A 13785-nucleotide genomic window follows, 5' to 3' on the forward strand; every position below is an offset into this window, starting at 1 on the left:
GATATATCAGTTTTAGCGATTGTCCCAAACTGCAAACCCCAGATCTTTACTCCAGGTGCACTAGAGAAAAGCGCTCAAAATATTTGAAAGATTTCAAATAGTATTTCAACCCCAGGTTTGGTACTTCCACAGATAGTTGGAAAATATTCCTTCAAATGCAGTGCTACCCACCATGAAGAGTCCCCCCCCCCCCCCCCTCCGCACCCTTATTGGAACCAACTAAGATAACGTCCCCTACCTGACAGAACATACTTAGCTAAGATCAATGAAAGAATGAGATGCAGAAGAGAAAAATAAGAAAACAATCTGCCATTGTTTGGTGATAGCTGGAGAGATTGCTGTTTTTGCTTGGAAAGACAGGGTGAGGTAACAACGGTCCAAGTGGGTCAGTTGTTTTTGATCAGAGCCAAGAACTCCTCCCGGGTCTTGGGATCCTCTTGGAAGAGTCCCAGCATGGCGCTTGTCACGGTCTTGCTGTTCATCTTCTGCACACCCCTCATCACCATGCACATATGACTGAAACACACAATACAATGGTCCAAACTCAGTTGTTATAATTCAAAACAGATCAACTGGTGCACTCTTGAGAACAACTCTTTGATTCATTGAATGAATTGATCCAAAACACATAAAACATAGGCGGGCTTAACAACCTCCTGTCAGCCATGGCATAATACCTGACACAGTTTGTGTAGCATAGGTTTGCAATTAATTCGGGCATAGAAATATATGGAGCAATACAATGTAATTCACATGTAATACAAGACATGTAGTACATAGTAAAAAGACACTCACGCTGCTTCAATGACGACTGCTACGCCTGCAGGCTCTAATGCCTCTGAGATTGCTGTAGCGATCTGCTTGGTCAGGCGTTCCTGCACTGTAGCGGGAACAACAAATATAAAGAGCAGAGGTTAATACTCTAGATACACTCAAACCCACAGACTCTCTCAGCAAGCTGCTCGGTGATAGTGATACCGAAAGGACCAAAGGATACTCGCCTTGAAGCCTCCTGCTGAACATTTCAACAATCCTGAAATAAATGAAGCAATAAAAGGGGAAGTTAGTACAGTACCAAGTAACTCAGAACGTGCATGTGTGTGTGTGTGCATGCGTGCACATGTCTGTGTGTGCGTTCATGTGTGCACTTGTGTGTGTGCGTACGTGCCTGCATGCATATCTTTGGGAATATGATAGCAACTGAATATGATCACTGACCTTGCCAGCTTGCTCAGACCAACCACTTTATTGTTTGGAAGATATCCAATGTGAACCTTTGGTGTTGAAACAAAGCACATAGTAGCAAATTCAATAATAAAATCAGAGGACGTCTGATTTGTTACCCATATACCATTGACATTAGCAGGATTTCAACAACAACAAATGAAACAAGGGATGTTCTGAGTGTCAGAATACGTTATAGGTATCAAATGATCCAAACTGATGCTATGTAAGTCCAAATAATACGCATGTATTGCTTCATGGCTTCATTATACATCATTGGTTTTCACCTTGCCAAAGAAGGGCACGAGATGGTGCTCACAGAGAGAGAACATTTCAATGTCCTTCACGATCACCATCTCGTTGTGGTTCTCGTCAAAGATGGCATTGTTCAGGATGTCTGGGGAAGACGAGGTAAGAGAGACAAGTGGAACAATTGTTTTACCCAACTCCAGATTGCAGCTTTGTATGCAGAATGAGTTTTCTCTACTTGCGATCTCAATTTGCAGAGACACTGGGTGCCATGAGGAAAATGTAAAGTAATGGACCACGCTCTTTGCAGCAAATAGAATATGACCTGATGAATACAATGAAAACTCAAAATGAACAGCTAGTCAAAATCTGAATTACACTTTGTTGCTTCCAATGATGTATGTGTCTATGGCTGTTTCCAGTAATGTTTAAAATAACAATGGAGGTCTGATATCTCCAAAGCTAAATGAATCGTGCACACATATCAACTTGCACTGTAGCTGTGTGGACAGTTTATCAAGACTATGCAGCCTGAGGAATGAGCAAGGCTAAATTAGTTTTAAATAGGCTTGTGTAAATATATAAGACCACACATTAAATGCATAATAAAACTGTAAAGAACAGAACCTTTTAAGATTGTTCTCCTTGTCGTTTGAACATCACAATCTACCTCACAATCTATCATATATTTTAGATATAATTAAACACATTTACAACTATTTGTGCAGGACGGTCAATGCTCTCACCATTTACTGTCTCGTGATAACCTTTGGTGAGGAACTGCATTGCTTTGGCTGCCCGTAATGGTGTACGCAGTAGACCCTCACGTTCCACGTCTTCTCCCAGTTCGCGAAGTACGACGCCGTAGGCTCCTTCAATGGCAGATATCTTGCACACATCCTCTGACTCCTTGTGGGACTTCTCCTCCTTGCCCATCAATTCAGCTTTCTTTGCCTCTATGGATTTTTCACTGAACCCGTTGAGATATTCTGTAACAATTTTTCCATTGCAGACGCCATTAATCTCTGATGCTTTTTGGTACTCCATTCTAATAAAACTGAAATAACTTGATTCAATGCCCTGTGTATAAAGTTACCGCTTGTTGACTAAGTTGTGGTAAGAGGTGACAGTAGACTATTGCTCATGGATTGGGTGGTGACTGCAGGCCCTATTTATGGGTGCGCCTCTAACTGTCATGCCCGTTCCTACATTCGTTACGGAGTAGGCACATGGCTTCTCAGGAGAAAGTGTGACTTTTTGGTCTGCAACCACCAGACACGATCATAACGCTGCACTAATTGAGGAAGGCATCTTATCACCTACGCTAAAAAAATCGATTTTAGTGTTAATCATGAGAACAATAAACCGTTTTGTAACTAACTATAACACAGCACAAGTGTTAGAAAAGTGTGAGACCGCGTGAGTGGAAGTCCCAAGTAGTCAGGCGTTACTCTCTGAAATGTGGGATACTGCACCGTGTCACTGTATGACTAGTAAGGTACAATGTATACACTCATTGTAGGCCTATGTGGTTATGAAAGGACAGAATAAATATAAACTCAGCAAAAAAATAAATGTTCCTTTTTCAGGACCCTGTCTTTCAAAGATAATTCGTAAAAATCCAAACAACCTCACAGATCTTCATTGTAAAGAGTTTAAACTGTTTCCCATGCTTGTTCAATGAACCATAAACAATTAATGAACATGCACCTGTGGAACGGTTGTTAAGACACTAACAGCTTACAGATGGTAGGCAATTAAGGTCACAGTCCTGAAAACTTAGGACACTACAGAGGCCTTTCTATTGACTCTGAAAAACACCAAAAGAAAGTTGCCCAGGGTCCCTACTCATCTGCGTGAACGTGCCTTAGGCCAGGGCAATACATTGCAATGTCCGTAGTGTGAGACGCCTAAGACAGAGCTACAGGGAGACAGGACGGACAGCTGATCATCCTCGTAGTGGCAGACCACATGTAACAACACCTCCACAGGATCGGTACATCCGAACATCACACCTGCGGGACAGGTACAGGATGGCAACAACAACTGCCCGAGTTACACCAGGAATGCACAGTCCCTCCATCAATGCTCAGACTGTCCGCAATAAAGAGAGGCTGGACTGAGGACTTGTAGGCCTGCTGTAAGGCAGGTCCTCACCAGACAAATCACCGGCAACAACGTCGCCTATGGGCACAAACCCACCGTCGCTGGACCAGACAGGACTGGCAAAAAGTGCTCTTCACTGACGAGTCGCGATTGTGTCTCACCAGGGGTGACCCTCCAGCATGACAATGCCACCAGCCATACTGCTAGTTCTGTGCGTGATTTCCTGCAGGAATGTCAGTGTTCTGCCATGGCCAGCAAAGAGCCCGGATCTCAATCCCATTGAGCACGTCTGGGACCTGTTGGAATGGAGGGTGAGGGCTAGGGCCATTCCCCCCAGAAATGTCCGGGAACTTGCAAGTGCCTTGGTGGAAGAGTGGGGTAACATCTCACAGCAAGAACTGGCAAATCTGGTGCAGTCCATGAGGAGATGCATTGCAGTACTTAATGCAGCTGGTGGCCACACCAGATACTGACTGTTACTTTTGATTTTGACCTCCCCCCCTTTATTCATGGACACATTATTCCATTTCTGTTAGTTACATGTCTGCGGAACTTGTTCAGTTTGTCTCAGTTGTTGAATCATGTTATGTTCATACAAATATTTACACATGTTAAGTTTGCTGAAAATAAACTTAGTTGACAGTGAGAGGACATTTCTTTTTTTGCTGAGTTTATTATGTATAACAGGAAAGACAGACAGGTATAAATGATAACGGACAGTGACTGTCAAGGGAATGGTAGTTAGGACCAGACCTGGGCCAAATATATGTGTCAAATACTATTTGAACTGGAACTGGAAAATCAAATCAAATCAATGCTTCGTAAACAACAGGTGTAGACTAACAGTGAAATGCTTACTTAGGGGTCCTTTTCCAACAATGCAGAGTTAAAGATAAAAAATAGAAATATTGACGCAAGGAATAAATACACAGTGAATAACAAATAACAATAATGAGTAAAAATAACATGGCTAGATACAGGAAGTATACCGCACAGGAGGTTGGTGGCACCTTAATTGGGGAGGACGGGCTTGTGGTAATGGCTGGAGTGGAGTTAGTGGAATGGTATCAAATACATCAAACACATGATTTGATGCCATTCCATTCACTCTGTTCCAGCAATTATTGTGAGCCGTCCTCCCCTCAGCAGCCTCCACTGTGCAGGGGTACGAGGTAATTGAGGTAGCTACTGTATGTACATATAGGGGTAAAATGACTAGGCAACAGGACAGATAATAGACAGTAGCGGCAGCGTATGTGCTGAGTGTGTGCATGGCGTCAGTATGCATGTGTAAGTGTATGGGTATAGTCCAGTGTGTGTGCATAGAGTTAATGCAAAGAAGGGTCAATGAAGGTAGCCATTTGATTAGTTATTTATCAGTCTTGTTTATCAGTCTTATGGCTTGTGTGTGGAAGCTGTTCAGGGTCCTGTTGGTTCCAGACTTGGTGCATAGGTAGCAGAGAGAACAGTCTATGGCTTGGGTGGCTGGAGACTTTGAAAAAATGTTGTGCCTTCTGCTGACACGCCTGGTATAAAGGTCCTGGTTGGCAGGGAGCTCTGATGTACTGGGCCGTACTCAACAGCTGCCATACCAAGAGGTAATGCAGCCTGTCAAAATGCTATCAATGGTACATCTATATAACTTTTGGAGGACCTGAGGGCAAGTATTTTCAGCTTCCTGAGGGGGAAGAAGCGCTTTCGTGCCCTCGTCACAACTGTGTGGGTGTGTGTGGACCATGTTAATTCCTTAGTGATGTGGACACCGAGGAACTCGAAGCTCTCAACCCACTCCACTACAGCCCCATCGATGTGGATTGGGTTGTGATCGCCCCTCCATTTCATTTAGACCATGATCAGCTCCTTTGTCTTGCTGACGTTAAGGGAGAGGTTGTTGTCCTGGCACCAGACTGCCAAGTCTCTGACCTCCTCCCTCTAGGCTGCCTCATCGTCGCCGGTGATCAGTCCTACCACCGTCGTGTCGTCGGGAAACTTTATGATGCTGGAGTTGTGCGCGGTCTTGGTTGAACAGGGAGTACAGGAGGGGACAAAGGACACACCCGTGAGGGGCGCCCGTGTTGATGGTCAGCGTGGCAGATGTGTTGTTGCCTAACTTCACCGTCTGGGGGCGGCCCGTCAGTAAGTATAGGATCCAGACAGAGTGCGATGTCTGTCACCCTTTGATCAGAAAGGGTCTCAACAACATGGCCAGGCTGGGGCAAGTTCCGCTGGTGGTGACCATAGAGATAGTAGTTTTATCTCTCAGGTGTTTTATCTCCATGATGGGACCACATTCTTGCAGGAGATGTGGTTCCAGGCATAGGCGACATAAGCGGCCACTTAGGGCCCCCGGACTCTTTTTTAGGAACTCAATCGAGATTTCAACTTACTATTGAGATTAAGAATAGTACAATACATCAGGTGCAATTTTGAAATTTGGTTGTGTATGAGCAGTTTTTCTCTTATGTCAGTCACTGACAGTCACTCAATTAGTCATGTCAACTAACCATTTTTAGATTGGTAGTTTTTGAAAGGGAGCGACCCATGATTCCGTAACAATTAGTCTATTCAGCTATCTAAACTTGACCTCCAGGGGGCCCCCATTGATTTTGTTAGTCATTCTCACTCGTATCATATTAACCCTGGCATAAGTCATTGCAAAATGTGTAGAATCGCAGGATATTAGCTTTTTGCCGTTTTAAAGCAAGTTTTCTGCAATTCTACACATTTTGCCATGGGGGGAGAGACAGGAAATTAACTTGCAGGTTTGTAGGAAATTAACTTTCAAATGTTGATTTCTCTCCACCATCAAGAGGGAGGCCACTAAAATGTTTTGCAATGAGGTGGGGGGCCCCCAACCAAATCTTGCAAGGGGGCCCCCAAGAGGCTAGAGCCGGTCCTGGGTGCCTCAGTTCCTAGAACATCCTACTACTGTACTGTGAAGGGTTGTGATTGAGGACCCATTAGGGATTATCAAACAAAGTCTGTTAGGGCCTGGGAGGCAGGGGTAGGCTGGGGAGGAGGCTGGCAGGGCCCCAGTGGAGCGAGCCATGGTGGCTACCCATCAGGAACAGGTGGGGGCTCCTCAGAGGAGCTAGGATAAATGTGAGTATAACTCCGCACTCATAACACTAAAATATGTACAGCTGCAAAGCCAAGAAAAATATTGTCACTGTATCTGATGTAATCAATTCTCACGCAATCTTGGTTACCCAGAAATAAAATTCTCATGAAAGTTGTCTCTTGAATCTGTCCACACGAGATTTGTTCTCAGTTTACATTCATCCATCTGATTAAAGGGGCAATCTTGGATTGTTACTTCTATTTTGGGACTTTTAAATCAATGATAAAGCTATTGATTCTTGAAGAGCTTATAAATGCCTCATAAGCTTAGTTTCACTGTCTTACACCCTCAAACTATAAACTTATTTTACTCCATTGTTAGTATACAATGTAATTGTAAACATACAAACATAGCTTCAAATGCATATGATTAAAGCTAACATTTTGATCTCATGGCTGACTATCCGTGAGATCAAAATGATAGCTTTAACCATGCTTTGAAGCTATACAGTGTCTGTTTACCAAAACATTGGCATGGTGCTCATTTTGTTGTTTTTTGAATCTCAGATTGCCCCTTTAAGACCTGATCTGCTGTTACCTAACATGGTTTTAGGTTCATGTCGTTGTTTGGCCTCTGTTCATTCATTGAACTCAAATAAAGACAATTCAAAGAAACCATACACACATGATCCATTTGGCACAGCTTTAACAACCACTGGATTAAATCAATCCTTTCAAGCAAATCGCTTACAAGAATTACCCTCATATCTGCCTCATGCAGACTTTTCTGTTCTAATTAATAAGTTTATCTGTCAACATTGAATTTAAATTATTCTGATTTATTTTATCCACAACCCAGATTGGACATGCAGTGCAGTACATCATGATGGTAAACCTAGTGAACCCAATATCCTTCCACAAAGGGCAAAATGATACTAGTTAAGAATAATGATACAATCATAATGACCGTATAAAACACATTATCTTCTGGATCAGGAGTTGAACTATAGTGCGATTGACTTGAACGCTGTTGTGTAGATTATGGCGGTCACGTGTTTGGTAACAAGGTTTGACTACCATCAGACTGACTGACTGTCCCGTGTTTAAGGGGAAGTGAATAGCCAAGCAGGTCAGGTCTGATACCACTGATCTTAATCAGAGTGTCTCGCCTCGCCCTTTGATAATGAATATGTAACACCAAAAGAACTACAATGTTCAGGAGTTATGTATGAGACCAAATATTCCATAGGTCTAAGGTTCTGAAATGGTATGGACTAATTATTTCAACAGAATTTCTAATTCTCCACTTTGTCTGCCCAAATCACTCTTACAGGCAGGTAGCCTAGTGATTTAGAGCATGGGGCCAGTAACTGAAAGGTTGCTGGTCCAAATCGAAGTGTTGGCTCTGTAACAAATCTGTTGATGTGCACTTGAGCAAGGCACTTAACCGTAATTGGTCCTGTAAGTCGATCTGTATAAGAACATCTGCTAAATGTAAAATGTACACTTTTAAGTTGTAAAAAAAACACAGGTAAGACAGCACACTTGAATATGAGTCCTTGGTTCAAATCACTGTTTGCTTTTTTTCCTTACAAATTCTCAGAGTTAAGAGTCAGAGAAAAAATAAATCCCTCCTCAAAAGGCATCTCCTCTCTGTGGGGGTGGAGGGTGGTGGTGGGGGGCAGCAAATGAAAAGCTTTATCTATGCTGAGTGAGTCACATGAGTGTCAGAAGTTGATAGTATATTACCCCATTTGCTGTCTGTCTCACATGTCTCACCAGGGTCCAATAGAGGAACATGCACACTGTGCCAGCTTGGTCAAATGATATGCTACGGCATCTTTCCTGTTATTTAAAAGATAATTATTTACTTACGATGAAAGCTTTTCTTCTCACTACTTCATTGTGATAGCCATTGTGTGGTGAGCATTTCTACACTATGAGGTTGAAATAACACTGAAATTGTGTAAGAGCTGTTTGAAAAACAAATCTTGAATTTCAGCCTGTTCAGATGGGGGGAACTTTTGGTCATATGTCACAATGTGATCTGATTATAACAGAGTAGACCAATGACTGTTCATCTGGGTAAGGCGGTGGGCTCTAGACGATCCTATCAGTCAATCAAGGCTCTGTATGTAAATATCTTAACATGTGTTTCCTAAGGTCCACACAATCAGACTGAGGGCCAAAGGAGGCTCAGGGGGAAAAAATAATTACAAATGTATTTAGTTATTTTCATTATGTATATGTATGTGTGTAATTTCTGTAATTTCTGTAATTGAGGGCTTATCTGTAAAAGAAACCATGATCTCAATATGACTCCATGATAAATTATATGTTAAAATGACCAAGACTGCACGGGAGGCTTTAAGAAATGTATAGAATGAATTATTGTCTCATCTACTATTCGCAACATCTCATGATCCATGCAGAACAACAGTGGTATGCCGTTTGATGAAGAAAATCCCAAGAAACCCTCCCTAATAACATACATTATTAACTATTCAAGGATGGACAGTACTTCTTGCTGTGTCTACATTTGGTTCTCAGACCTAGGAACAGTCTATAATCAGGTTGCTCTAGTCTATTTGACAGGCAAGCAGGCACAGTATCTGTAAAACCCAGGTGTATATATCGCAAAGGGAAATAAGTACTATTAGAGATTAAATCCACAAAGCAATCTCATCTTCAACCCGTTCTTTAACTTTATGTGTGACTATATGAATGACTTGCAGGAGGATCGTTGATGTCACATGCTAGCCTGATGTACAACAAATGTTCACATACACAACTTATCTTCACATGCACAACACTTTTTGCATAAGTGGGTTCCAAAGCTGACTCACATGTACTTGGTGTGCCTGCCATCCAGTGGCAAAGGGAAATAATGTGGTCCCACTTTAAACGAACTACAACTTATAAAGGCTTTATATAGTATAAATGCTTCACAAATCATCTAGAAGCTGATGCCAAAATGTATAATGGTGGTTACGAATAAATATATAAAAGATAGAGGCACTATTCGTGGAACGACCCACATGTCTCATGTTTGTATCATCTCGTGTGTATCGTGTGTATAATGTGATTTTAACCATTTATGAGCAGACATGTCTACTCATAATTGGTTAAAATCACATGATACATACCAGATGATGTCATTGGATACACTTATCGCCCTCTATCTTTTTGACTACAAAACACAGAATCGTGCCATTTCACATACACTCCCCTACGTATTTATTTGGACAGTGAAGCTAAAGCTTTTAATTTGGCTCAATACTTCAGCAATGTGGATTTGAAATAAAATGTTTTATATGAGGTGACAGTAGAGAATGTCACCTTTTATTTGAGGGTATTGTTATGTTTTATCATTTAGAAATGAATGCACATTATGTATCTTATGACACATTTGAAGGTGTCATAAGTATGTGGACAAATTCACTTGTAGTGTATTACATTGTGTCAAAAGTATTTGGCCCATATATAGTATACTATTTGGCCCATATATAGTATGCAATGACTACATCAAGCTTGTGACTACAAACTTGTTGGATATATTTGCACTTCGTTTTGGTTTTGTTTTGGATTATGTTGTGCCCAATAGAAATGAATGGTAAATAATGTATTGTGTCATTTTGGAGTCTGTTTATTGTAAATAAGAATATAATATATTTCTGAACACTTCTACATTAATCTGGATGCTACCACGATTACGGATAATCATGAATGAATTGTGAATAACGAGCACCAAGATGTGAAGTTCATAGGAGCATATGAAATTGGGTGTCAAATGAAAGCAAGAGTCTATATTTTGGGGAAATTAGAAATTAGGCATAGATACATTTTTCAACCATTTTCCATATTTAAAATTAGGCATAATTAAAGGTTTTGATTTCTGGATATGCAGATGGGAAAGGGGTCTTAGAAAACATCTTCCAGAAAAAGTCTTAAAAGGTATCACCTGCCAACTAATAAAAACACTTTTAATATTTAGTTTTGGAGAAATTGATTTCCTTCTGTAAGTTTAATAAATATTGCCTTGTGCCTTGTAATTCCGTTAGCAAAAACCCACATAGCAAGATATTTTATCATTTCTCTCCCTCATGAGGGAGGATAGTGAAAGTTCACTGTCACGATCGTCGTAACATGGAAGAGAAGAGGACCAAGGCGCAGCGTGAAATGAATACATCTTCTTTATTATCAGACGAAGACGAAAACGAAACGAACACTATACAAACTAATCAAAACAATAAACCGACGAACGTGAAGCTATACAAACTAAGTGCTAACATGCAACATAGACATAGACAATCACCCACAAACTACCTAATGACTATGGTTGCCTAAATATGTCTCCCAATCAGAGACAACGATAGACAGCTGTCTCTAATTGAGAACCAATCTAGGCAACCATAGACATACATACACCTAGACTAAACACTGCCCCATAAACATACAAAAAAAACCTAGACAATACAAAACACATACTTCCCCCATGTCACACCCTGACCTAACTAAAATAATAAAGAAAACAAAGATAACTAAGGCCAGGACGTGACATTCACAGAAGTAACAAATCATGGTATACCTACCAATTAGTTATAAGTAATGATTTTACTGATACACTGTAAAAAGTAATTGCCTAACTCGGGGTAGGGCAACTGGCAGGCCGCGGACCGCAATGCCCTCCTTTTGAAGGTCCTCAGATACATTTTTTGTAGGAACGCAGTTGGTTGAGGGTCTCAATTTACTGTTGCGAGTTAGAATAGTAGAACACACAAGGTGCAATTTCGAAATTTGGTTGTGCATCAGCAGTTTCTCCTGTTAAGTCAGTCACTGATAGTCAGTCAATTAGCCCATATCAACAAACAATTTTTAGATTGCTAGATTATTTTAGCGGACAGCTATCTAAACTTGTTTTCATGGTCGAATTACCTGCCGGTAACTCTTTGATTGATTTTGTTAGTCAGTCTCACTCAGATATCATATTAAAAACTGCAAACATTTGTCTCCACTCTTTGGCAAAACATGTAGAATTGCAGGAAATTAGCTGTAAAACAGCAACTTTTCCTCTCCAACCCATAGCAAAATTATTAGAATTGCATGAAATTAGCGATACGATTGCAAACTCTTTTCTCCGTCCCATGGCAAAATGTGTAGATTGCAGAAAACTTGCTGTAAAAATAAAACATTTTCTCACTACCCGATTGCAAAAATGTGCAGAATTGCACAAAATTAACTCTAAATCTGTGGCCCCCATCCCCATCAAAGTTGCTCGTCTCTAGCCTTACTCATGAAAGCAATTGAGTAGTGGTTACTCAAACATCTCAAACATCAATTGAGTAGTGGTTACTCAAATTATATTCTTCGGAATATATTCAGACCCCTTTACTTTTTTCACATTTTGTTACATTACATCTTTATTCTAAAATTGATCCTCATCAATCTACACACAATACCCATAATGACTAAGCAAAAACAGGTTTTTAGACATTTTTACTAATTTAGAAAAAATAAAACGGAAATATCACATTTACATAAGTATTCAGACCCTTTACTCAGTACTTTGTTGAAGCACCTTTGACAGAGATTACAGCATCGAGTCTTCTTGGGTATGACGCTACAAGGTTGGCACACCTGTATTTGGGGACTTACTCCCATTCTTCTTTGCAGATCCTCTCAAGCTCTGCCAGGTTGGATGGGGAGTGTTGATACACAGCTATTTTCAGGTCTCTCCAGAGATCGGGTTCAAGTCCTGGCTCTGGCTGGGCCACTCAAGGACATTGAGACTTGTCCCGAAGCCACTCCTGCTTGTCTTGGCTGTGTGCTTTGGGTCATTGTCCTGTTGGAAGGTGAACCTTTGCCCCAGTCTGAGGTCCTGAGCGCTCTGGAGCAGGTTTTCATCAAGGATCTCTCTATACTTTGCTCCATTCATCTTTCCCTCGATCCTGACTAGTCTCTCTGTCCCTGCCGATGAAAAACATCCCCACAGCATGATGCTGCCACCACCATGCTATACTGTAGGGATGGTGCCAGGTTTCCTCCAGACGTGACGCTTGGCATTCAGGCAAAAGAGTTCAATCTTGGTTTCATCAGACCAGAGAATCTTGTTTCTCATAGTCTGAGAGTCTTTAGGTGCCTTTTGGCAATATCCAAGTAGGCTGTCATGTGCCTTTTACTGCCACTCTACCATAAAGATCTGATTGGTGGAGTGCTGCAGAGATGGTTGTCCTTCTGGAAGGTTAGGAACTCTAGAGCTCTGTCAGAGTGACCATCGGGTTCTTGGTCACCTCGCCAAGGCCCATCTCCCCCGATTGTTTAGTTTGGCTGGGCGGCCAGCTCTAGGAAGAGTCTCGGTTGTTCCAAACTTCTTCCATTTAAGAATGATGGAGGCCACTGTGTTCTTCGGGACCTTCAATTCTGCAGACATTTTTTGGTACCCTTCATCAGATCTGTGAGCGTGATACAATCCTCTCTCGAAGCTCTACGGTCAATTCCTTCGACCATATTTTGTTTTTTTTGCTATGACATGCACTGTCAACTGTGGGACCTTATATAGACAAGTGTGCCTCTCCAACTCATGTCCAATCAGTTGAATTTACCACAGGTGGACTCCAATCACATTGTAGAAACATCTTAAGGATGATCAATGGAAACAGGATGCACCTGAGCTCAATTCCGAGGCTCATAGCAAAGGGTCTGAATACTTACGTAAATAAGGTATTTCAGTTTTTTATTTGTAATACATTTTTGAACATTTCTACAAACCTGTTTTCGATTTGTCATTATTATGGGATATTGTGTGTAGATTGCTGAGGATTTTTTGGTATTTAATCCATTTTAAATAAGGCTGTAAAGTCAAGGGGTCTGAATACTTTCCAAAGGCACTGTAAGTGGTACTCACTCAGATGTCAATTAGATGTTCTTATCACTTAATGTTTTTGAGTACTGTAAACAAGTATTGGGTTATTGAGTAAATGTAACTTTATTTATCTGTGTTCTGCTAATCTAAAGTTGTTGAGTTTTTGCAAGTTATGATTATTTCATATTTTTAAGTCAATCTAACATTTCTGAAATAAGTTGTACTTACTTGATTTCATTATGTTTTACATCTTTACTTAAAATAATAAAGTAGTAGTCAGACAC

General features: G+C 41.0%; 1 protein-coding gene across 1 annotated transcript; it reads right to left on the reverse strand.

The window, feature by feature from the left end:
- Nucleotides 1-238: 238 nt before the first annotated feature.
- LOC120045601 (GTP cyclohydrolase 1-like) lies at nt 239-2520 on the reverse strand. Its single transcript, XM_038990502.1, has 6 exons — nt 2220-2520; nt 1512-1621; nt 1219-1274; nt 1002-1033; nt 796-880; nt 239-516 (listed from the first exon to the last, which is right to left on the reverse strand). The coding sequence occupies exons 1-6, from the start codon at nt 2518-2520 to the stop codon at nt 387-389; spliced, it is 714 nt and encodes a 237-aa protein (XP_038846430.1). The 3' UTR covers nt 239-386.
- Nucleotides 2521-13785: the final 11265 nt, after the last annotated feature.

Source organism: Salvelinus namaycush, chromosome 4 (genome assembly GCF_016432855.1).
Source record: "Salvelinus namaycush isolate Seneca chromosome 4, SaNama_1.0, whole genome shotgun sequence".
Taxonomy (NCBI): Eukaryota; Metazoa; Chordata; class Actinopteri; order Salmoniformes; family Salmonidae; genus Salvelinus; species Salvelinus namaycush.

Coding starts and splice junctions, on each gene's coding strand:
- LOC120045601 (XM_038990502.1), bottom strand. CDS start 2,520: ATGGAGTACCAAAAAGCATCAGAGATTAATGGCGTCTGCAATGGAAAA. Junction 1,622..2,219: donor TTATCACGAGACAGTAAATG/GTGAGAGCATTG, acceptor CGTCTTCCCCAG/ACATCCTGAACAATGCCATC. Junction 1,275..1,511: donor TCGTGCCCTTCTTTGGCAAG/GTGAAAACCAAT, acceptor TCAACACCAAAG/GTTCACATTGGATATCTTCC.